This window comes from Glycine max, chromosome 14, assembly GCF_000004515.6.
Source record: "Glycine max cultivar Williams 82 chromosome 14, Glycine_max_v4.0, whole genome shotgun sequence".
NCBI lineage: Eukaryota > Viridiplantae > Streptophyta > Magnoliopsida > Fabales > Fabaceae > Glycine > Glycine max.
In genome coordinates, this window is record NC_038250.2 from 28,457,960 (window position 1) to 28,484,589 (window position 26,630).

Sequence of the window (26,630 nt, forward strand, 5' to 3'; positions counted from 1 at the left end):
ATCAAAAATCATGATATCTACTTTATATATATATATATATATATATATATATATATATATATATATATATATATATATAACAAGCGTGGTAAGACAATACGTGTGAATTGCAAGCAAAAAGAGGATATATATATTTTCAACAAAGCCATACAATACGCGTGGTTCATAAAATTTGATTACAAACAAAAAGGAATACAATTATTTTGGTCAAATTTTTCATTCCAATGATAACAATTCACTGACACATTCCAAAAAAGTGGTAAATCACAAGCGCAAAACAACGAAAATCATACGCGCTAATATACAAAAAGAAATCAAGTAATAACAATTGGCAATTTTAAAAAAATCTGATATACACAAAAAAATATCATATCAATATACACTAAACACAATCATAGAATTTCATGATAATAGATATTACACTCAATTTAGCGTTTAGATATTGAATTTGAAAGGGTTCATGAATTAAATTTTTATAAAACAACCAAAAATACCCCAAAATTGATCCTCTAGAGATCCCTATACATGTTCATTCTAATCCCCAAGCGTGAGTAACTCATCCCTTACCTCGATGTAGTCGCTCAAACGTTCTCCGTTAGCAATTGTGGCGTTTCTGGTGCTCTCTAGAGCTCCTTCTTCGATTGCTCTATTAGGATTCTCTACGTCAGAAGAAGAAAAAAGGAACAGAAGGTGTTTTGTAAAAGCTGTTCTAGGTTAAAATTTGATTTATATAGTGGGGAAATTATGACCTAATTAATTTTATTTTTTTATTTGTTTATTAATTAATTAATTAATTAATTTATAGGAAAAATTAAAAGGCACGGCTGTTACACATGTCACTGTTTGAGATGGGACCTGAGTCCTATGGGACTACCATGGTCTCACGCAAGCGCCAACCAGTTGCCTTTGCACTATGGATAGCTGCTAAACCAGATGTGTTTCATTGGGATAAACCTTGGGATCCCGATATTACTTTTGGAAGCCATGGTTTGAAGCCCCAACACCTTGAGGACAATGAATAAACCAAGCAAGCCATATAGGTATTTCCAATCAAACTCGATGTCCAATGTTGTGCTAATTAGTTATTGATCCTCACACTTCATCTTCAAAGGTTAGCAGTATCCAATGGGGAAAATCTTTCAAGTTAGCTCTGAAATTTCTGGTTTTCCCACTCCTCCCAAGTGTTTCCAATTTTTTCATAGAATAATCTTTTGATTTCACAGATTGCCTTAGATTTCGACATTCAATTCATTTCTATTCCTCTAGTCATGTCATTTTCCACTTCACCCGATTATGAGTTATCTGGAGATTGTAGTAGCTTTACATGGGAATAAAAAGTGAGGATGGTGATTCTGGGCAAAATTTCTTAGTTAGCTAACTAAACAAAATTTATGTTGAAGGTAAACATATAAGCTAAAACATTTTGAACTCACATGCTAATCTCAGTAGACGAATTAAGCATCCTCAATTGTGTCTTATATTCTTTCATATTGAGTTGCTGCACTTTATTGGTGGTCATGGTAGAAGCTTCACCCATCCTTTCAATGTTGCCCTTGTTGAATGGAAGATGCAAATTTTTAACAGGTTTCTTCCTATTTTGAGACTTGAACCTTTGTAAACAGTAAACAAACAACTTTATGTTTTTTCCATATCTATAAGGTACTGATTCTTTGTTCTACTAGGAATTTTCCATATCTCTTCTTTATGTTTTTTTATCTTTGGTAGAAGAAGAACACTTTTGATTCCCGTCAAAAATGTTAGTGCACTCGTAGGTTCTTCTATTACAATGCAGAAAATAAGAAAAAATTGGGCAATGATCAAGATGTCCAAGCATCATCCCATCAGCACTAAAATCTTAATAATATTACAGTTACAGGAATTAAACATATTTTGGGATAATATTTTCAAAATAAATCACAAAGAACTCCATAACAACGGTCAAATAAATAATTTGTTTGTCCTTTTGTGTTTCGACCAATAGCTTCCAGCATTTTATGCAATGTTGTTGTTTTAACTTGAGTCTATGTTTTAGATTCCATAGGTCTTTGAACTATTTCTCTCTGAAAGGAGTGCAATGAAAACAAAGAGACTCAACCACTATGGCAATAAAATCACACTTTCTTAACCATATTAATCACCATACCATTATTATTCATTGCATAGCCACTGATAGTTAACTAATTAGAAGTTAGGAGACTATCACATCCAAATATCTTGTCCACTTCAATTGATGATGACGATTCCAAGAGACATTGTGCATGGTGCCAAAGAAAATCTTGACCTTCAAACTTAGTAGATATCCGAACCTAATTATGAAATCAGAAATATGTGAATGTATGTGTATGAAGGTTTTGATGATGTCAAGATAAAAGCAACACAAGTTTTATTTCAAATCCAAATCAAGACCAAGAAAACAAAGATCAAGAAGAAAGCTAGGTCTTAGTCTATCTTTGTTAAAAGAGTCTCTAAATGATTGCAAAGGTTTGGCCTCACAACATAATTTTTAAATTGATTATCAAAAGATTTTAAAATATTTTTTAACATTTCTAAAAAAGGCATTTTTCCCCTGGTAATCGATTATCAGGCATTGTAATCGATTACCAGAAGCAAAATTTTTTTAAAAAGCTTTTTCAGAAAGTTTGAAATTTGAATTTTGAAAGTTGTAATCAATTACCACTTGACTGTAATTAATTACCAGTGACGAAACTCCTGAAATTCAAATTGAAAAGTTATGACCCCTCATTACATAACCGTGTAATCAATTAGTGAAGAGCTGTAATCTATTACCAGTGAGGAAATTTTAAAAATTACTCTGAAAAGTCACATCTCTTCTTAAATTTTTGAAAAGCCACCAAGGGCCTATAAATATGTGACTTATCTACAAAAGTTTTTAGAGTTTTTCAAAACCTTATTGTCTTATCCTCTCATAAACAAATCATTGGCTAAACACTTGCAAATCAATTAAGGATTCTTCTAAGAACTTCATCTTGTATCTTCTTCTCTAAAAGAGAGAAAAACATTTGTACTTTCTTTAAAGACTTATTGAGATCAAGAGGTTGTTTGTCTCTTGAATTGTGAGTTTCCTGAATACAAGGGGAAGGGATCCCTCAAGTGTTCAGAAGTTGTAAAAATGATTTTTACAAAGTTAGTGGAAATCTCAGGTGGGTTGCTTGAGAACTGAACATGGGCACAAGAAGTGACCGAACCAGGATAAACTAAGTTTGCATTTCTCTCTTCCTTATCTTGATTACTTTATCTTGCATGTTTTATTTATCTTGAACACTTGAATTATTCTGTTGATATAATTTTCATCTTCATCTTCAATATTCTTAACATATATGATGCAATCCTACCCCCAAGGGCATTGGATAGAAGACTCCAAGAAGATTGGGCCAGAGATGCAAGAGAAGGCCCTAGGATTGTCATGAGCCTTAGGGTAGATTTCGGGCACATGGGCTAAGTATGAGCCCTTATTTTGTACATATTAGATTAAGGTTTCATTATTTTTGGGCTTGTATTTAGGGCTCCATAATGTAGGTAGGATACCCTAAAATGTAGGATTTTTCATCCCTTGTATTTTAGGGCCCTAGACTAGTTTTTGTATTAGGGGTAGTTTCTATAATTTCACATGCATTAAGTGAATATTTGATGTGTGTGTTGGAAATAAATTTGATTGAATTAGGAAGAAGCCTCCATTGATTTGTAGGTGGATTTCTTCTCAATGACCCATTGCTCTAAGTCAATTGTAGCATGTCATGTTTACATGCCTCATGACACCTAAGCACACTTAGTGGAGAATCTTGGACTTGATCTTGGATTAGTGGGCTGAACATAGCTAAAATTCACTAATCATAATAGTGAAATTATATGGCTCCAAATGGCTGAACTAAGTGTAATTCTCAAATGATCAAGTTGAAAAAAATGCACACACATGCCTTTATTTATAACTTAGTGTCACAAAAATTGTGGGATTTGAATTTTATTCAAATTCACTTAATTTGAATTTTGGAGCCAAAATTTCATAATTATGATTAGTGATTTTATTATGGTTCATCTCCGTATCCAAGATCATCCAGATTCTCCTATGGTGTGGCTTAGTGTCATGAGTCATGTACACATGAAGGACATCTCCAAAGTGTGACTTATCATGTGGCATGGGTGTAACAAGCAAATGTCACTCCCCTAAATCTAATTGGATTGATTCTCCAATTCAATTAAATTTATTTCCCAACACACACATCAAATATTCACTTAATGCATGTGAAATTACAAAACTACCCCTAATACAAAAACTAGTCTAGGTGTCCTAAAATACAAAGGCTGAAAAATCCTACATTTCTAGGGTACCCTACCTACATTATGGAGCCCTAAATACAAGGCCCAAAATAATGAAACCTTAATCTAATACGTACAAAGATAAGTGGGCTCATACTTAGCCCATGGGCCCGAAATCTACCTTATGGCTCATGAGAACCCTAGGGTCTTCTCTTGCATCTCTGGCCCAATCTTCTTGGAGTTTTCTATCCAATGCCCTTGAGGGGTAGGATTGCATCAATATAGATCTAAAAGGGGATCTAGAAGTCAATTAAACGAGAAATTTTTTATCTTAATTCACCCCCCCCCCCACCCCCTCTTAAGTTATTGAGGTCACTTGTGCAACAAAATAATCAACAAGGAGACAAATTCGGATGCAATCCTACCCCCCAAGGGTATTGGGTAGAAGACTCCAAGAGGATTGGGTTAGAGCTGCTAAACAAGGCCCTAGGGTTCTCAAGAACCTCATGGTAGATTTCTGAGCCCATGGGCTAAGGTTGGTCCACTCTTTTTTGTAAATATTAGAATAGATTTTTCTTTCTTTTGGGTCTTGTATTTTGACAATTCTAGTAGTTTAGGGTTTTAACCTTGTATTTCAGGGCATTTTGAGTAGTCTTTGTAGAAGGGACTTTTTGTATTTTCATGTATTTTGGCATGAGGGTGAGCTTAGCTATTATAGGGGGTGTGTGTAGCTAAGCTTTAGCTTCTCATCTCAAGGAAGTGAGCTTAGCTATTAGAGGGGTGTGTGTAGCTAAGCTCTAGCTTCTCAAGGAAGCTTGTCAAGGAGGTGAACTTAGTTATAAGAGGGGTGTGTGTAACTAAGCTCTAGCTTCTCAAGGAAGCTTCTCAAAGAAGCTTCTTAAGGAAGTTTCTTAAGCAAGCTTCTCAAGGAAGCTTCTTAAGCAAGTTTCTCAAGGAAGCTACTTAGGCTATAAATAGAAGCATGTGTAACACTGGTTGTAACTTTGATGAATGAAAGTCTTGTGAGACCCACTTCAAAATTCAACTTCTCTCCCTCTTTTCCTCCTTCAATTTCGTGCTCCCTCCCCCCTCTCTCTCTCTTTTTTTTCCTCCATTGAAGTTTCCTCTCTAAGCTTCTTATCCAAGGCACTCTCTTGGTGGTGAAGCTCCTTCTTCCATGGCTTATTCCCTAGTGGATTCTCCTTTATCTTCTGCTGCATCTCCATGGTGGAAAATCACAATTGAAGAACCTCATTGAAGCTCAAAGATCCAGCCTCCATAGAAGCTTCACAAGCAAGCTTCCATCAAATTCCAATATTAGTAACATATGAGCATGAATCGATATGATTGTGACAGGGTGAGTAACCCAGAAAAACAAATTTTGTGGTTCAAAATTCTAGCTTGTGAGATTGATATGGTCTAAGAAAAGGATAACAAGCACAAGAAAATACTTTTAGGAATTTGTAATCAGGCGTTATCTAAAGCAAAAAATGATATGGAGTATCAAATTTGATTGTCAGACTCAGTAGATATCTAAACCTAAATATGACATAAGAAACAGTCAGCACAGAGATAAATTCCAACAAAAGTAACATACGAGCATGGATCAATATGATTATGATTTGTGAACAAATAGGGAAAGTTTTGAATTCTAATATACATTGGGACAAAAATGATTTTAGTGGCCACAAAATACATGATAATCAATTTTTATTGGATTAAGACAGATATAAACATTAAAACCAACATATCCTAGGGTAACTTTTTATTGCAATATATACAAACTAATTGAGAAGTTTTTGACACATCAATACGAACACATTCAATTTGCCTGTCAATTCTTGAGCCTGAATTTGTTGCGATGCCGCCACCCTCTATATATCCTCTGATTCTCTTCCTATCTTTCCAACAAAGTAGTTCCAAGTATTATACACACTACTAAAAAAACATTTTTTTATGACTCACCTTCGACGTCGGTTCTCGTAAAACTGTCTTAGTATATAAGGCGGTAAAACCGTCTTAGAATGATAGTTTTCTAAGACGGTTTTAGACGATTTTGCGAAAATTGTCTTAAAATGATATTTTTTTAAGACGGTTTCACGAAAACCGTTGTGATTGGATAAGAGACTTTTCGCTAATTCATCCATAAAACTAGCTAGATCCGGACTACTTTCGTAAGAATAGCCAAAGGTGACCTTTGGAGTTTAAGTCGTGCGGTTTGTGGAAGCTTCAGGACTCGACCTGACGATACCATCGGCGTTGGGGATTCATTGGGCTTCATTGTGAGGGCAACACCAGCGTGGGCTTGCCGACCTCCAACGTGCGAAGCCGTGGCATTCTCCCCCTTTGCTAGTGCTCTCACTCGCTCTCGCTCGCATTACTTCTCTCTCTTCTATGCCAACAAAGCGTCACTCTCCAAACCCTACCCTAACCCTCCTCTATTGACTATGTAAGACCTCTTCTATCAATCCTATTTTTTTTTTATTTCACCTTTGAACTAACTAATATGCATCTTGTTCAAGGGAGTTGTCCAAGAAGATTTATCCAACGAGGATTACAGCGTGAGACCTCTTATCCTAACCCTAATGTGTTTCTAATTCAACATTTTGAACCAGTGAAATTCATTCTTGTTTTAGGGAGTTGTCCAAGCAGATTTTTCATTTTTTGATCCCAAACCTAATGATTTTCTCGTAGCCAAGACCTTGCTGCAAACCTACCTTGATGACCAAGAATGGGATTTGATTGCCTTTGTAGACTTGATTTTGGCACAGACCACCGTAGGCTCTGTTGTTAAGATTGAGGATGATGACGATGAAGGACTCTTCGTTCTTTTACAGCTCTTAATTTATATAGATACAGAGTAACTCACTTGCATTCTCTTACATATGTATCAATTTTACTTAAAAACTTATTTTTTCAATTTTTTTGTAAATACTTTTATTGCCTAGGAGCATAAATGTATTGCGACAGTTAAGGATTTTCTCCTCCTTAAAGCACGGCGCCAAGAGAAGGGTGTTGATGACCGGTTGAGATTGTTGTTAGGGGAGCAAGCGCGTGATGTAGGTCTCCTGGTATTGTGGCGCATGTTGAACCTTCCTCCCAGCTTTTGCCATCTCTTTATGATGTCCTTTTTAACGAAGTGTCGTGGGCCACGAAATATGAGGTTAGATGTTACTACATGTTTTTGTTTGACTGCTAAGGAGGGTTTTTGTCTATTTAGAAATTAAATTGTTGTGTTGCATTTAACAGCCGATGGAAGAGCTCCAAAATTCCTTCTAGTTTAAGGATTATATAATACTTACCAAAATTTACATGGTATGTGTGCTTTGTAGTGTGTCCCTTCTATTTCTATATTTCTAGCTTATGTGATTATGCTCCACTATCATTGTTTCTTGACATTTTACTCTGTTTTTTTTTGTGGTGTTATAACATAGCTCAAGAATGTAGAACAAAAAAGAAAACAAAGCATTGATAGTGATGAGGCAATAATATATATAAAGCTTGAGGATGAAATTTTTCACAAGGTATTGATATTTTCTGGCATCATTTTGAATTATTCTGTTTCTGATTACTGATTATTTTCCAAAATAATTTCCAGTTAAGCTCGTGGTCCCTTTGTTTTCCATTGCAAAGTCAGCAGTTTGCACCTCATGAGGCAAGTTTTATGTTTCTTCAATCTCAATTACCATTTTTGTCATGTTCTTATTAACTTGCTAAAAGTTTTTTTTGTCAATTTATGAATGTAATTTAGAATACATAGTGATACCTCTATTTGCAGAAGAAATATACACTTTGTTTACTAATTAGAATCGTGTCAATGTGGTCTTTCTGTGTGGTCGTGATGTTTACTACTTTGTTTATTAACAGTGCTAGTGTTTATTCTAGTCCTATAATTCTAGTTAAGGAAGAGGACTCCATATGGCAAATGTGTATTGATTATTATGCCCCTAATCGGGTAACTATCAAGTTTCCAATTCCTATGGTTGATGAATTGCTTGATGAGTTACACAGGGCTTGTTTTTTTTTTCTATGCTTGATTTCATGAGTTGCATGTGAATTTATATTGATATGAATAGAATTGTCAAATATAATGAACACAAAACCTATAAAGAAGCTCCATCTAGTTATTTTAACTGTACAAGACAAAGTAAGTGGTATATGTTGGACAAGCGGCCTCAATAACTTAAGAGGGAGGTGAATTAAGTTTTAAAAAATTTTCACTAACAAACTTTAACCCCCTTTTAAATGATATATGATAGGTTCATAATGCAGAAGAAGAAAAAGAAACAATCAATTTAATAATGTTCTTTTAACTGCACAAGACAAAGTAATCTGCAATAAAATAATTGAGATAAGGGAAGAGAGAAATGCAAACTTGTTTTATCTTGGTTCGACTACTTTCCGTGCCTACGTCCAGTCCTCAAACAACTCACTTAAGATTTTTCACTAACTTTGTAAACTCTTTACAACTTCTGAACACACCTTAGGATCCCTTTCGGGTGTTCAGGATTCTCACAAGTCGAGAAGCAAACAGTCTCTTGATCACAACAATGTTTTTAGAATGTACAGAAGAATTTTTCTCTTTTAGAGATGATAATATAAGTTGAAGATCTTAGAAGAATACTCTGTTGATTTGCAAGTGTTTGACCAATAATTGTTTAGAGAGCATTTGATAATTAAGTTCTCTTTTAAAATCTCTCTCTCTTACTTTTCAAAGTCAGACACACATATATAGGCCCATTGTGCCTTTTCAAAATGATTTGAAGAGGCGTGTCTTTTCAAAAAGTTTTTCTGAAATTTTCTCACTGGTAATCGATTATAGGATTTTGGTAATTTATTACACAGTTGTATTTCTGAAGAGTCATGTTTTTTCAAAAAAAAATTGAAATCTCTTCATTGGTAATCGATTACAGGATTCTGGTAATCGATTACATAGATCAAAATTCAAAAAGTTTTGTGCCGTTAGTCAAAAACATCTTCACAAACTCTCTGGTAATTGATTACACAGTCTGGTAATCAATTACCAGTTCAAAAATATCTTTTTGAACTGATTTAGCCTTTGATAAAAGAGTGTTTGATACTCAAGATGTTGAGGCCAAACTAAAACAATCAAATTGAGATTCTTTAAACAAATTTACGAAGTTCTTATCTTAGATTTACTTGATCTTGTTCTTTTGACTTGATTCAATTTATGCTCATCAAGTAACCTTTTTGGCATCATCAAAACCTGCATGTTATTCATTCTCGGTATAGTGATTTATTGTTTTATTTTTGTACTGAAAAATAGAAATTCGAAAGATTAAATATTTTGATTTTGAAATAGGAGGATTAAAATCACCAATTTAAAATTATAGGTAAACCACGATTACAATTTAGTATATATTTATATTATAATTATAATTAATTAAAAACATTGATATATATTTTAATTTTAATTAAGGTAATTATTTTAATTATAGTAATCAATTATGACTATAATATTTTAACTAATTAATAAATATATTTTCTAATTTAAATTAATTTTTAACACAAATATATTTTGATTCTAATTAAAATTTAAATATAATTAACACTAATGCTTTTTTCTATAATTATGGTAACTTATTTTATTATGATGATTTTATTTAATTGTGGTAAATATTTATTAGAATGATAATAGTAATAAATTAAATAATAATAATATTTTAAATCAAAATATAATAGTTAAATACATTAAAAATTAATAATATAAAATATTATAATTTTAAAATCATAATTCAGGCAAGGCATGGGATATTTAACTATTTATCATGTATAATTCACTGCAAAAATTCTCCAAGTTCAAATTCACATAATTAATAATTATTTTGCATTAAAAATAAAAATTTTCCTATCATTGAAGACCATCATTTGGAAAATCCTAAAAAGACTTAATCAACTTGTAAATTGGAAATCTTATGCACAGAGCTTCATTAAGATGTTAATTTGGTAGAGACTCACAACTCACAAAAAGTATTTAATTAGCATTTATTACTACTAGTTGTCCAGAATTTCATATTACACCATTTTAAATCATTAAAATTAGATTCTAACTTCAATAAATTCCAAGAAAAACACAACACTTCTACAAGTTCATATTTCAACATATAAGTTTTTCAAAGTCCAATTCCTCGCAGAATTTTTTTTTTCCAATTTATTTGTCAGCCTAAAGTCCATATTCAGCATTTGGGTCATGAAAATTATTTTCACTCCTTCTGAATTTGTCAATTTTTATGAGTGTTTGTCATGACTAGGTAATTGATTCATACCAAATGGCTCCTTCAGATTAAACCCACAAAAATTGTGCAAAATCAAAAACGATCCCCCATAGATTTTGAGAAAAAGAGAAAATTCAAAATAAAATATTTATAGTGTTCAGAAAAATAAAAAAATAAAAATCCAACAAGGTCTAAAGACCCCGAAAACCGTATGACATGGCTTGAATCACAAAAACTCAGTTCGAAAATCAAGTTAAAAATCGAAATAGTTCTCAGCCAAACAAGTAATAGCATTTTCTCCCTTTTCAAAACATGAGCACACCCAAGTGTCATATTCAAGTTTAAAATACCCCACAACAGTCCAATAGCATCACATTAATCATTGTTCATGAGGGAAATTAGGAAAACTCCCCATACCTAGGCTTTTTGAAGATGAAGATTGAGTTGAAAAATTATGCAAAACTCCTAAAACCTAAAGCATTTTGAGTCTTTCTCTCACTAAAACCAACAAACATCCTATACTATAATATATCACTAAAAATGAAATAACCATATCCATTGATTTGGTTTAATCAAAATGAACATTAATGAATGATTAAATCGATCACGTCAATATTTTTTAAATAATTTATAATATTTCACTTTAATTATATAAATTAAGAAATATTACCTTTGATCCTATATATAAAAAATAAAAGGTAATATTTTATTGATCCTAATTATAAGAAAAATAGGATTACTTTATTTTTAAATTTACATTTTACCCTTAATGCTTACCCTTTTTCCCCCATGAAAATGGGTGCATTTATTGAGTTATTAATAAAAATAAGACACATTCATTGATTGAAAAATTATCTTTTGAAAAATTATCATATCTTAAATCATTTAATATCATGGGTAATCTAGGAATAAAATTAAAATTTGTGACAAACTAACTAATCTAACTACTTTTATTGATTTTGATGAATTAGGTCATTGTTTCTTGAATGACACATGTCTCTTTTGAGGTTTAAGGAAATTAGACGGGTATCTCCTCCTACTTTTGAAAACCTGCATATGTCTCTCCTGAGGTTTATGAAAAATATACACGTCTCCCTTTTTGTTTTAAAATCTATGCAAACTCCCTAAATGTTGTATAAGCATTTGACAGCAGCAAGTCATGCGTGCCGATAATTTTTATTAAAAAAAAAAGGCTAAAATATGTTTTTCACCCTCATAAATATGAAAATATTTGAAATCCGTAACTACAAAAAAATTGTCTATTTTTCATCCTCGCAAAATTTAAATCTATTACTTTTTGGCCCGAAACTAGGTCTAAGTACATCCGAACCTACATTTATGTTGTTGTACAAAAAGTGTCAAGTTTTTAACTTTTCTAATTCGGTTATATGCCTGAAATTAGGTTCAAGTACATCTAAACCTACATGTATGTTGTTATAAAAAGTGTCAGGTTATTTGGCCCATGTAACGGTAGAAAGTGTTAGGTACATCCAAAGCTAGGTTTGGTTATATGGCCCATGTAACGGTTCATCATAATATAAGAGATTTAGGCCTAAAAACCTAATCTAAGCTAATGTTTTTTGTAACACCTTATTTTTTGAAAAATAAATTAAAAATGATTTTATTTAGAAATAAATAGAGTTTTAGGAAAATAATGAGGTTTTTGTAATTAAATAAATAAGAAGAAATATTTTTATTAATTAAAATAATGGTTTTAAGGTAAATAAAATAAATATATGTTCTTAGAAAATAAAAAGGATATTTTATTTATTCATTTGATAGGGAGTAAAATAGAATTTCTTTATATAAAATAATAAAATAAAGAAAATTATAGTAAATAATAGACTAAGAGTACCCTAGTTATAAATGGAGACATATTAGGTCAGTTTTTACCTTTACGATACGTCTTTATGCTCTCTCTTCCTCTCAAATTCGTTTTCCCTTCTTCATCTCCCAAAACCCTCTCTTTTTTTGCATATACCCAAACCTATTTTAATAAAATTATGATTCTGGACTCGTTAACCGTTGGATCATTGTGAAATTTGAACACCAAGTTTGTAACTCATTTTGGTACATCTTCACCGTTGGGATTTAGGAATTAGTGTTTGTGGAGGTAGAAATAGCCCTCACACGTAGACAGTAAAATTGAGACTTCAATCCCTTCTCCTTCTCTCTAACGCTTGGAAACCCTGACAGAGCAACCAGAGGAAAATCTTGAGAAATCTTAGGGAACCACTAAAGATGTCTCTATCATTGTTAGACTACACACGTGAGCTCGCTTAGAGATAAGGGATGGGTTTATTATAATTGGGGTTAAAATAAACATGTGTAGAGATCCTTAGAGGGTCAAATTGGGATTTATTTTGGGATGTTTACTATATTGTAATTCTTCTTTTGCGATTATAATTATGAGATTTTTTTGTTTCACGGGCCAATTGATGCTCTGATGTGGATTGGTTGATAAAATTGAGTGCTTTTGGTTTTTTTGTGTGTTTTTGAACCTATGATTTTAATTCCTTTAATTTTGATATGATTATGTGAAATTGTTTGAGGGGTTTTACTTCCCATGTTGTGAGAAGAATTTTTGTATAATTTTTTTGTGTTTTCGACAAAATTTACTAGATCAGCATGATAAATTATTATATTGGGATCATGAAACTATGACTGAGATTATGTATAAGTGATAAATTGAATATGTGATGAATTGTGAGATACATGTGTATTGAGATATTGTATATATTGAGATGTGAGTTATGAACTGTGCAATCACACAACTGTAAAATCCTTTATGGGCGACAAGTTAATGCGCAACGAGTATTGTGATGGTATCCAGTGTGGGAACCCGACGATTTGAATTACTTTGAGACACGACGAGTTAAAATTATTTTGAGAACAATTGAGGAGTCGTGTTTCTTGTACAGTTCATAGATAGAATCTTTGTGCTAAAATGTTTTTTAGGTTGGACCTGAATTAGGAGGGAAAAGCCCTAATGAATTCTTTAGAGTCTAGGCCTTGGGGGTAAATACACTCAGTTTGAGTGTTCCTTTAAGCATGTGTCAATCCCACATGGTTAGAGCATTCTCATAAAATAGCGTGACCCTAACTGGTTTCCCTATGATTTTACCTAGTGAGAGTGGCATGACTTACCAGTGTGTGGTCTGTCATGTCATGTATTCCTGGGTGCCCAACGAGGTTTTTCACTGACATGGTACCACATTGCATATAAGATTGAATCTTAATATATTTGTTGCATAACACTTGTGTATTGATCAATATTGATTGGTTGAGTGATATTGTGTTTAGATCATTGAGTACGTGAATGATGTGAAAATGTGTGAGACGTGTAATGTTGAGATGTGATGTTACGCGATAAGTGGTGGAATGACATGAGTTGTGTTTAAGTAAGTTGTATTTCATTTATATGATATGTATATCTATGTTGTCCCATTTCTCTCTATTAGTTAAGAATGTGATAACTCACTCTTTGTGTGTTGTTTGTGTTTGGATCTTGTGATGATCTCGAACTTTGTGTTAGTGGGAGCAAATGGTTAGGTGGATGACTATGGAGAACCTCATGCTAGAAAACGTTAGAACATAATGCTCTGATAGGATGTGACATTGGGACATGGGTTTCTGTATTAATTGCATGAAGTTATGGACATGTAGTTTTTGTCATTTTGTTTCACATGTTGAGTCTTTAGTTCATTCTTTGGAGTTTTGGATGACCTTGTTTTGAGCCGAAGATGTTTTCATACCTTTAATTGATAAGTTTTTAATTCGGTGATCAACGTGAATGTGAACATTTTACCCATGTGAATTTACTTATGATTTTATTGAATAAATTTGATTTAATTAGAGGGTGTCACATTTTTTCTATCTTGGTTGATGGTGAGATAAACTCCTTTGACCATGTTTGAATCGTCAAATAATGATCGAAGATCATCCGTGGCCCCTTCTTCAATGACTTTTTTTTCGATCCTCATCCTTGTCGAACTTGACCATAAAATATCCATTGCCCAAACCCAAGACCTCAAAACCTCCAGGCATCTTCCAAGCTCTAGCAAGACGATCATGCATGGTAGTAAACCCTATATTCTTTCCCAATAGCTTCACAACAAAAAATTCCTTCCATGGGGCACAAAGTCCCTCTAGAATTGAATCTGCCAAAATTACTTTTGGTTTAAGTTTGTTGCCTTCTTCGTATTCAATACGCTCAAGGTTTTCTTTGATAAGATCAACCTTAGGTCTATCTGTCACAACTTCCTTCACAAAGAGTTGTTTAAAGTTTAGCCTAGGTTGTGGAGTATATTCCTCATCGCCATCAGGCGGCTCATTTGCATAACCACCACCACTCACATTGCCCTTAGAGAAAACAAAACCCTGACCACCACTTATTTTCTCTTACAAAAGAATATTTTCCCTAGCTATCACCCCAGGTGCATTTTAAGATTAGTTGGAGTTATAATTTACTAATTAACGTACACCTTCTAAAAAGCAAACGGGTCTATATTTTAAGATTAGTTGGAGTTATAATTTACTAATTAACGTACACCTTCTAAAAAGCAAACGGGTCTACATTAATTATATATATATATATATATATATATATATATATATATATATATATATATATATATATATATGTATGTATGTATATGGTTTGCTAACTTATATCCACTTAGCAAATGTCTATACTAAGTCTTATAAAAGAGATGTATAGGGAAATCCCTGAAATGCCCATGTCTGAGAGCTTGACATGTGGCACATTTGTTGGTCTTTTGGTCATTTTTCCCTTGCTTCATTTGTTGACACGTGCATTTTGCCCTGGCTTCATTTGTTGACGCGTGCATTTTTCCTCTCTCTTCATCTCTGTGGGAGGTTCCAGAAGCATGTTGCATTTTTACTCTCTCTTCTCATCTTCATTCTCCAGATTTTTCCTCTCTCTTTATCTCTGTAGGAGGTTCCAGAAGCATGTTGCATTTTTACTCTCTCTTCTCATCTTCATTCTCTAGATTTTTCCTCTCTCTTCATCTCTGTAGGAGGTTCCATAAGCGTTGGTGAATTCTCCTTTGCGTGTTCAATATGTTTTTGAAGGTGGATCTTGGGTTATTTTTGAAGATCCGTGACTTCTTTTGTTGTTATTGGAATATTTTTAATTTCTGCGTAGTGGGGGGGTTTTTTCTTTTTCTTTTTTGCAAGTTTTTTGTGTACCTTATTTTTTGTTCTCTGTTATTTTTTTTCCTGGATGCGCGAACATATCCTTTGCTTGTGTTGATTTTTTTGTATTTTTCTTTTTTGGTTTGAATATTTTCTGAAGGTCATGGTAAGTAGGGTGGATGGCACCTGTTTTCCAAGGAACCTAGTCATAGGTATGCGATTTCTCGGTCCAGTAGTTTATTTTTACATGGTTTTTGGTTGCACATGCAAGATGTGGACAATGTGAACACCATTATTGCTCCTGCTTTGGTTGGCAAGGTTGGTTCAATTTATTCTACAATAATGTTGTTAACTAAAGAATTTTTTACTGGCTCAAGTTAGGACTTACTAAAGGTTATTTGGCTCTATCTAACTTTTATGTTGCTGTTTGTGACGATGAGCAAGACCCAACTCAGCAGACTGTTATTGACAACTTAATGGTTCAACAACTTGATGGAACTGTTAACGAATGGGGTTAGTGCAAGCAAAAGGTGCTTAGCTAATGGAACTGTTATTCCACGTTACCACGGGTTTGAATAATCATTTTGTTTGTGAATGCATGCTTGGATTTCCTTTTATTTTTTTCAATTATATAGATAACCCTTAAATTTTCCCTTCAGTTTATGCATGTTTGGATTTTCTTTTATTTTTTTCAATTATATAGGTAACCCTTAAATTTTCCCTTCAGTTTTTTGAGTTTATATATGTATTCCCTGAATCGATCTAACATGAATAGCTTTCTAAGGATACTCTTCTCGGGACGAGGCAAACGATTCTGGAGACGAACGATGGAGGAAACACTCAAGCTCCGTGTTCGATTCCTTCTGCTGAAGACGAAGATTTCAACTATCAATTCAATTCCACCAGCTTCAAAGGGAAGGAAGGGTGGATTGTCAGAAAATCTTCGATTCTGTTGTGCACTTCTGATGCTAGAGGGAGTTGAGAGAGGATACCTCTCAGTGCTGAACTTCCAGGGGATATGGTTGGTTATGCATAAGCCATAGTTAATGTCTTTGTTTATTCCTTAATTTGCTTTTACAATTGCAAAATTTGTACTGAAATCAATGGAATGTATTGAGTCATGGGATTCTTCTCTTGTTAAAGTTGTTCAATTTCAAAATAGGAAGCAAATTCGGTGACTGATGAAATTTCCAAAATAGGTACTTGCATACGCAGGAAATGATGATGGAAGAAAATTTTTGCTTGATGGAGAGGTCACTATTAACACAATTACGGTACTCTTCTCTTTCTTCCTGCTTATGGGGCTCTGTTCATTTTTATGGAACATGCATAAATGCTTTCTTCTATGTTTTAGAAAGTCTTTGAAGAGATTGTGGCTAAAAATTTGTATTCTTTATTTTTTCTCAGGTGTTTGGGAATGATTTCCTTGAAGACAAGCTAAAACCTTTCCTCAAGTCAGATCTTGAACCATGAAGACACACTCTAAAAGCTGAGTTCAGATCACATCAATGGCATGGAGGTATAAAACTTTCTTCCTTTAGTTACTGCAGTTAAACTCTGCTATCAATGGATTTAAGTGTTTGGTTGACTTATTCTCTTAATTTTAGTTAAACCAAACTTTTCAATCCCAAGAGGTGCATCTCAACTCTCAACACTCAACAATGTTGATAACAGTCATCACACCAACTCCACCATTTTGGCTGTAGGATAGGATTGGGGTTCGAAATTTCACACTTTCAAAAAATTAATATTGTTTGACTATGGCCTGTGGGATGGGGGTTTGTACTTTTGTGATCTGGGTTGGTGTTCTTTTTTTACCATTGGTTAAATTTACGTTGTATTTACATTGTATGGCTTATACCAAGTGAGCATTTCTTGTGGTATCACTTAGTTTTAATAAAAAAAAATTACCTTACTAAGAAAACCACTTTTCAAGCAACTCCTTTTTTTCTGAATATTCTTAGATGTTATCCCGGTAAATTAACAGTGATTTCCCGATTAAAACATTATTTTTCTCATCCTTTAAAGTTCAAATGTCGTTAACTTCTATAGGATGGAAAACCAAAGGAAAATTAGTTAAAAATAATTATATTTTTAAAAAGATGGCAATTAAAAATTATGGTAAGTGTAAATGCGTGGAGGTTTACAATTTACATTTCTCTATTTTTTTTCTCTCTCTTTGTTGATGGAATTGTTTGAACTATTCATGTTTGGTTCTTATGTTGTGGTTTACATTTCTAAATTTTTTTAGTATTTTTTAAGAAAAAATCATGGGGTTGATGAGTATTTCTAGGTTTTGTTTTTATGATCCTGGTGTTGGAAGTTTTAAGTCCTGTTCTGTTTTTTTTTGGCAAATTTCCTCTGTTTTTGTGTGGATTATGGTTTTGTTTTTTATTTTCTTCTTTTTTGGCTACTTTTTTCCTTTTAATCTCTTTGCAGGAAAATGTTCCACTTGAGGAAGTTTTTCAGAGGTGTGATTCAAATGGGCTAACAACAGAATCTGTTGAGGAGAGGCTGGTCATCTTTGGCCACAACAAACTTGAGGAGAAGAAGGTCTTTCCCTTAAATTTTTTCCTTTTTCTTTTTCTTTTTTCACTCTTCAGTGTGGAAAGATGCTTTGATTTAGCATATGTGAAACATACCATTTTCTCTATTATTTGATTGGAAAATGTAAAGTACACCCATTTTGGGGTGAAAGGAAAAGAAAGATAGAAAGGGAAAAAAAATAGAGAAAGAAGGTGAGACTTGAGAGAGAGAGAGAAGATGTGAAACATACCATTTTCTCTATTATTTGATGGGAAAATGTAAAGTACAACCATTTTGGGGTGAAAGGAAAAGAAAGATAGAAAGGTGAGACTTGAGAGAGAGAGAGAGAGAAAGGGATGGAGGGAGAGAGAAAGGGAGGGAGGGAGAGAGAAAGAGATGAAAGAAAAAGGAATATATATTTATCAAAATCTGACACAGGCATGATATGATATTATGAACTGTTGGTTAATAAGAAAGAATTATTTTTTTCCTTTGAAGGAGAACTTTGAAAGAGAGTTATTCCTGTCTTAATCGAAAGTTGGTTTCTACTTCCAAGTTTAGTTTCTCTACTGAGCTTTTGTATGAATTTTCCAGGAGAGCAAGGTTTTGAAGTTTTTAGGATTTATGTGGAATCCTCTTTCATGGGTCATGGAAGCTGCAACAATCATGGTCATTGCTTTGGCCGATGGAGAAGTAAGTTGTTGTATATTTTTAAGTTTTAATTGTATATTCTGTTGAAAAATGATTCTCATTTATTTATTGAGCTAATACTATATTTTTTTTTCTGGAGCTCTTTAGCAAGCCTCAAATTGAAACAATTTTAACTATATTAATTTCATGATTTCTAGATGACTATTGGGCCGAACTTAATCGAGACCATCAAGTAATCAATATTCAATATCCCTTAATTTTGTCTTTTGCAATTAATTTATATGCTTAAAATCCAAGTGCCTGTTAATTTAAATTTTGTAGATTAAAATCTATTTTCGATACCACTGACAAATTTCAAATGATGTTAGGGAAATATGGTTCCCAAGGCTTCAACATTTCCTTCAGGAATCAAGGCTCTGGCTCATTATGTTCATGTAAAATTAGTATTCTATTTGCTCTAATTTCCCTCTAATTATGTTGACAAAAACTGCATATAATATAAACCAAGCTTTGTTCACAAAAGTTGTTGTTGGAAGCTTTGTATTCAGCACTTGAGTAAACAAAGTATTAAACTATAATTTAGATATTATATATCTCAATGGAGCGTAAGCATGTTTGAAATGTTGTATGATTATTTTTCTTTTGTTATTAATTCAATTGACAAACTGAAATTGATATAAAGTTTGTGTTACAACTTACAGTCCCACTTTAAAGTTCTATTCATTGCACTCTGTATTTCAGCATCTAAATAAACAAACTCTAATGAAGTATTATTCATATATTATATATCTCAATGGAGCTTCAGCATGTTTGAAAAGTTGTATGATTTTGTTTCTTTTAATATTGACTCAATTGATAAACTGAGTTTCTGTGTTACATGTATAACTTTAAGGTTCTATCCGTTGCACTATTATGAGTTGTTTTTGGATAACATAAATATCTTTTGTACATCCTTATCTTCTTTCACATCATCACAGTTCTTATGTTTTTGGAGAGGATGTAAGCTTTGGTGGGGTCTTCCGTTGCACTACTGGATTAGCAGACCAATTTGGTAAAAAGAGGGTTTTCAATACTCCACTTTGTGAGCAAGTATTTATTTTTACCTATTTCACATTGCCTCTGTGCTTCCCCTTTTCATTCTCTCCACCTATCTCTCATGTAAATATATATAGTTAAGAAGCACAATGAAAATATGGTTCTAATATCACATAATAAGAAGTAAATTCTAGCATCCACTAGAAGATGAAAAATCATTTTCTGTTCAAGGGGAAAAGAAGCATAAAAAAGGGCATCTTCCTCTGAAATTGTATCCAAAGAAATTGATTGTGCATTTCACTATATTTCTTCTTTTTACACTAAGTATCTTTCTAATTATTTCTGCAATTTGTATATCCTAAGAATTGACTTAAATATTTTATGTTGCAATGCTACTCAAACATAGGGGATGGCAAGACCCAACAACTTGGGCCAAAACTGTGGGAAATAGTTGGAGAACAACAGGGGATATTGAAGATAACTGGAATAGGTGAGCATGCTCACATTCGTACTTTTACCGAACACTCGACAAAGATATTGGCAGAAGAGAGCTACTCTATAGGTTTGTTATTCAGCTTTTATTTAATGTAACATACAACATGAGTGTTGTTCAGCTTTTATTTAATGTTTCATCCAGGATTTATAATGACAACCAGCAAGGGAACAATTTTAAAATTTACATGAATAAAAACATAAGAAAAGGTTTATTATCTCTTATGTAAATTACCTTGCAAAATGTAAGTCTTACTACTGATTGTTGGACTGGACGTGGATGCAAAATCTGAATTTAATTATATATGTGCATCATTTTTCCCTTCATAGATAAAGAAGTACACAATCCAAAAAAGGATTATGATGAATTTGTTAAATTCGTACTTACTATTGACAAAAGGAGGATTTGAAAAAATAAAAATCTAATGCTTGTTAAATAAATAATCAGACGATCCGTGCATACGCACAGGTTACAAACTAGTATGTATATAATATTTATAAAAAGAAGAAGAAGGCATAACCAATCTTGAGCCCTTGCTCCGTCTTTCCCTAGTCCTTACATCCATCCCCACGTACAGTATATTGGTCACCAAATATCAGCACTCGTTTTTATATGCACACTCCAAATTAATTTGAATCGTGTATCTTATACAAGTCATTGTTTGTTCCAACCAACTAGGAATGATAATTTTGAATGTTTTCCAACCCATCTAAGTCGTTTTTGCCTTAAAGAAATTGGTTTAATTTTGCAGAGATCGAACGTCGATCAAGAAAAAAAATGTAGTGAAAGATGATGTTCATTCATTGAAAATGGTCCAACAATATTATATTAAAATATTATTAAAAATGAAAATTGATTTAAAAAGGTCCTACCGGGAGTCGAACCCAGGTCGCTGGATTCAAAGTCCAGAGTGCTAACCACTACACCATAGAACCTATTTGTTGGTACTTACCATAGTGTATATTTAATTTGAATATGATTCTTGTCTTGCTTTTCCCACCTTTGCATTTTAAGAAACAAGCTTAATCATACAAAGAGCCAAATCCAATCCGCTGATAATTCTTTATTTGAAAGCATCGCTACAGGAAAAAAAATATTAATTATAAAGAGAATGATTGCAATGGTCTAATGGAACATTTTTTTTCTCTTTAAACTTGTAATTTTTGAAGAAAAGAAAAATTCTGATACGCTAATGCACATATACCAACAGATCCAAATTATCCAATTTATAATTACAGATGACAGTGACTCGTAATGTATCCATAAAAATATTAAGATAAACTTTTGAAGGATGAAAGGTTAATTTTTATACATTGGTGAATTATCTGCAATAATATTCGTCATTCGATATGGAAATGTTGAATGCACAGAGAGATTCTGTATAGAGATCTCTGGAGGAAAATGAAACTAATAAACCGAATTTTTTAGGGGGTGGATGAAGTGATGAAAGAGAAAATTTCATCCATCAATTAAAATGCTGTAAGATTTTGTGTATATACACTATGCGTATATTTGACACTACTCATAAGTTCATACTATAAAAAACGGCACTCATTTTACTTTTGTCGTAACATAATACAACAAATTTTGTAATAAAATAGCATTATTAACTTTTGTTTCTATTGATACTTATATTTAGAAATTGAAATGCCGCAGTTATGGTGATGACTTTGGATTTCCAAATTAAATTTGGATAACATTGAGGGTAAAGAAAATTGTAAAGGGGTGGTGGTGTAGTTGGCTATAGTGTAGGTCTCATAGCTTCTGAGTTTTCCTGAGATCGACAGTTCGGGTCTTTCTCACCCCAAAGCTACTTTTTTATTATTTATTATTATTTTATATAATTTCTTGAAGACTTCTACTAAGTTATAACAATTAAGAGTGAGTTTGGAGGGAAATGCTAGGTGCACCCAACAATATTGTTGGTGCACCCAGCAATTTATTGAAACTACCATTTTGCCCTTTAAGATAAAATTATTAAAAGTGCGAATTATCTCTCGGAAGAAACAGTTTCTTCGAACAGCTTCTTCTTCTCTTCCGTGAACCTGCTTCTTCTTCTCTTCTTCGTGAACCTGCTTCTTCTCCGCGAGGCACGCCCAAGGTTGTCTTATTCTTCTCCGCGAACAGGTTAGTCTCCCTACCCTTTGCTTGTAATATGCAGCATTGTTGTAGCAATGGAACCTTAGGATAGTTACCTTAGGATAGTAACCTTAGGGTAGAAGACGAGAGGGGAGAAGACGAGAGTACGCCGGAAAAAATGGGGAAAATGGCTGACGACGGAGTCTTCCGGAAGACCCGTTAGGGGTTCTTCCGGAAGTTCCGAAAGAATCTTTTCCGGAAGGTTTCCGGAAGAAGTGTTCTTCCGAAAGTAACCAAACGTCTTCCGGAAGAGTACTTCTTCCGGAAGACTCCCGGAACACCTCTTCCGAAAACTTTCTGGAAGAAGTGGTTCTTCCGGAAGAATTCCGGAAGACGCGCTTTTCCGGATGACCTTTCAAATTTCCGGAAGAACCACTTCTTCCGGAAAGTGTTTTTTTTTTAACAGAAATTGTTTTGTTTTTTTTAAAATGAATTATTGTATTTATTTTGATTATTTTGTTTTTGAGATTTTATGAAAAATGAGATTTGGGTTTTTGATGTCATGTTTTTTTTATAATTTAAATTGTGTATTTTTACTAAATATTAATTTGTAAATTATTTATTTTTTTGTTTATAAAAGTAGTTGTGTTTGTTTTTGTTTATTGTTTATTTTTTAAAATTAGTGTTTTTTCTTTATAAATGAAGTTGTTTATTTTTATAAATAAAGTTGTGTGTTTTGGAAATTTTATAAAAATACTAATTTTTTATAATTAATTAGTTTTTTACTTTTTTTTATTATAAATGAAGTATTTTTTTTATAAAAAAAAATTGTGGATGTTTACTAATTAATTTTTTTTACATTAGTTGTGTTTATTTTATAAATGAAGTTGTTTATTTTTTAAAAAATTATGTTGTGGATATTTTTATAAATGAAGTTATTTTTTTAAACTAAGTTGTGGATGTTTACTAATTAATTATTTTTACATTAGTTGTGTTTTTTTTTTTACAAATGAAGTTTTTTAAATTGTTATTTAAATTAAGTTGTGGATGTTTACTAATGAATTTGTTTTTACATTAGTTGTGGTTTTTTATAAATGAAGTTTTTTTTTAAATTAAGTTGTGGAAGTTTAGTAATGAATTATTTTTATATTAGTTGTGTTTTTTTTTATAAATGAAGTTGTTTATTTTTTTTTTAAAATTAAGTTGTGGATGTTTACTAAATAATGTAGTTGTGTTTCTTTTAGAAATGAAGTTTCTTTTTTTTTTTATAAAGAAAATTATTTGATTTAAGTTAGTTTTATTTGTTTATAAATAAAGTTGTTTTTCTTATAAAGAAAATTGTGTATATTTTGACCGAAAAAAATACGTGTTCGACATGATTTGCAGATCATGGTCAGAACACGAGGTTTAGGTCGTGTCATAGGTAGAGTTGTAGGCAGAGATAGACCTGCTGACCAGGATGCTGCTGATGTTCCCGAGAGGCGTAGGCCTACTGCCTCAGCCCGTAGGCTACGCGTTCATCAGATGACTACGGAGGGACGTGATATGGCTGAGGACGTTGCTGACATGACTGACGATTTTCCTGAGCAGGCTACGAAGGCACCTGAGATGCGTGCGGACGCACAGGGTGCTGATAGTGGTGAGGGGTCAGATGGTGATGATGCTGCTGAGGGATTCCCTGGTGGTCCACGAGACCCGTCAGTGCTCACATCATTTGCCGAGCATGTTGCACATGCCGTTTGGAGTGGACAGGTATTTTAATTTGTTAATTATTTATCATTGTTGATTTATTTGTTTGTGATTAATTTTTTTTAATAATTGTATAATTTGTACTTCAAATCAGGAACATCCTGATTTGAAATTAGTGTCACATGGGAGGAAGGTGACACTGATTGGGAGGCCAGTTCCTGAGATTGAAGGCCTGGTGACTGCCATAGGATTAAGTCCACTGATAGTTTGTTCAGTTATTACTGGCGATCCTGAACTTATATCCGCATTTGTGGAGAGGTGGCACAGTGAGACTAGCACCTTCCACCTTCCTGTATGAGAGCTGACGATCACATTGGATGATGTGTCGTCAATCCTACATTTGCCCATCACTGGCGCCTTGCACAGTTTTCACGCTCTTTATACGGAGGAGGCCAAATTTTTGCTTACGGAGTTGTTGGAAGTGTCTGCCGAGGAGGCCAGAGCCAAGACAACACTCACACGTGGAGCATATGTACGATTAGGATGGGTTCGAGACATATATGAGACGAGATGTCAGGCCCGGCGGTGGATTGTCGTAGCTTGTGCTTATATGCTGCACCTTGTCGGTTGCACTCTTTTTGCTAATAAGAGTGCAACATACATGCATGTGGTCCACCTTGACGCTTTCCGGGACCTCGCTCATAGTGGTGGTTACGCTTGGGGAGTTGCCGCGCTGGTTCATATGTATGACCAGTTAGATGAGGCTTGTAGGACCACCACCCGATAGCTTGCGGGGTACTTGACGCTACTTCAAGTAAATTTTGTGTTTATTAATATGTTACGTTCGATTATGATTTAAACATGTTTTTATGTTATGTTAACCTCAATTATTGTGTAGTGTTGGATCTATGAGCACTTCCCTAGTGTGCACCAGTGCGTGACTGACGATACATACTAGGAGACGTCCCCACGTGCTTCCCGGTGGTTGACGTCGAAGGCGCACATGAAGGGAATCACAGGAGCACCCTACAGGGCACGTTGTGATGGTTTGACCGTCACAGATGTGTCCTGATTGCCGTTTTTGGAGCATCGGGGGGTTAGGGCATTTCAGGAGATTTAATCTTTCCAGGGTCAGCTGAGATGAGGTCCTATGGTCGTCACAGCTCGACCGGAGAGGGTGGTACGCCAGTTCGGTTACATCCAGAGCATCCCTCTGCCGCCTGTTAGTGCACGATTGTCACACGATCAGATAGATAACAGGTGGATGCAGTTTGCGGATCACTTACTACCTGTGGGTCAGGTTTGTCTAGTGTCTGGGCAGGTATCTGCGGATTACATGGAGTGGTTTTTCCGCATATCTCACCCATTCATGATACCGACCCAGGCAGGTGACCAGCAGAGGGATGCACCAGCCGTAGACCCTGAGGACTACATACAGCCGCCCAGCCCCCAGGTTCCAGTAGCATTTGACCCCCCTCCACATGTGGTAAGATTATTTGTGCGTTTAATATTTTATGAGTTGTTATTTATTTTAAATTTCATAATAAATGTTTTTAATGACTTTGACAGGATGATTATGAGGGATATGAGGCGATTGCACAGAGGTTGGAGCGTGTGCTCAACCTTAGGATAGTCACTGCAGACACAGAGTTATATGACATTATGCAGGACTGCCTGACGATCGCGAGAGGGGGACCCAGTGGTGATGAGACTGTCAGGGCTCGTTAGAGACGCTACACGGACCATTGATCATTGTATTTAATTTTTGTGTTGTAGTTGACATGAATATGTGTAATTATTACAATTTTTTGTTTAATAGTTGACGTGTTTTGCACGGTTTATTATTTTATAATATAGTTTATTATTTCGATTGTTTGTGGTCGTTAAGCGAAGTTTACGAGTGTTTTAAATTTATTTTTTAAAAAAGTGAACCTAGAATCATGAGTTTTGTTTGTAAGAATTACATAAAAAATAAATGTTTCTAAAATCATTCATAATTCATAATTCATAATTATGTGTTAGTAAGATTTTTAAAGTAATTATGATATATAATAAATTATGATTCCATCATAAAAAAAAATTTACATGACAATGAAATCGTCATATAAGATACTACAATGATGACTTTAAAAAAAATTCATGTTCAAGTACCTATGTTTGGGATTTTTTTGCGTGGGTGTGCCAGTGGCGTGAGACAATGGAAGATTTTAGTTTCTCATGTTTAGACGTCAAAGAACCCAAAAAAAAATAGTTCTGTTCCCCGGTTCCGTCAACTAACACGTAAAAACAAAGCCTGAAAATCCAAAAAAATAGGAAATCGACCCTTTTTCCATGTTCAAGTACTCATGTTTGGGATTTTTTTGTGTGGGTGTGCCAATGGCGTGAGGCAATGGAGGGCGGACATTTCTCATGTTTGGACGTGAAAGAACCCAAAAAAAAATAGTCCCTTTCCCCGGTTCCGTCAACTAACACGTAAAAACAAAGCCTGA

At 33.7% G+C, this 26,630-nt stretch overlaps 1 protein-coding gene, 1 non-coding gene and 1 pseudogene across 8 annotated transcripts; 2 read left to right on the forward strand and 1 right to left on the reverse strand.

Moving 5' to 3' along the window:
* Positions 1-833: 833 nt before the first annotated feature.
* LOC100782316 (protein BCCIP homolog) lies at positions 834-16,186 on the forward strand (annotated as a pseudogene).
* Positions 15,369-20,590, forward strand: LOC102659375 (uncharacterized). Of its 7 annotated transcripts, XM_041009387.1 has the most exons (11): positions 15,369-15,986; positions 16,113-16,198; positions 16,453-16,689; positions 16,868-16,942; positions 17,076-17,187; positions 18,108-18,221; positions 18,789-18,887; positions 19,043-19,077; positions 19,214-19,279; positions 19,823-19,926; positions 20,287-20,590. In XM_041009387.1, the coding sequence occupies exons 5-11, from the start codon at positions 17,182-17,184 to the stop codon at positions 20,469-20,471; spliced, it is 609 nt and encodes a 202-aa protein (XP_040865321.1). In that variant the 5' UTR covers positions 15,369-15,986; positions 16,113-16,198; positions 16,453-16,689; positions 16,868-16,942; positions 17,076-17,181; the 3' UTR covers positions 20,472-20,590. The 7 variants fall into 7 exon arrangements, with proteins under 7 accessions (XP_040865321.1, XP_014622082.1, XP_025981119.1 ...); XM_014766596.3 differs by having other exon boundaries at positions 15,369-16,198; XM_026125334.2 differs by having other exon boundaries at positions 16,113-16,689.
* Positions 20,591-21,236: 646 nt separating this feature from the next.
* TRNAQ-UUG (transfer RNA glutamine (anticodon UUG)) lies at positions 21,237-21,308 on the reverse strand. The gene has a single exon. It is a non-coding gene; the product is annotated as a tRNA-Gln (tRNA).
* Between the last annotated feature and the right edge of the window lie 5,322 nt (positions 21,309-26,630).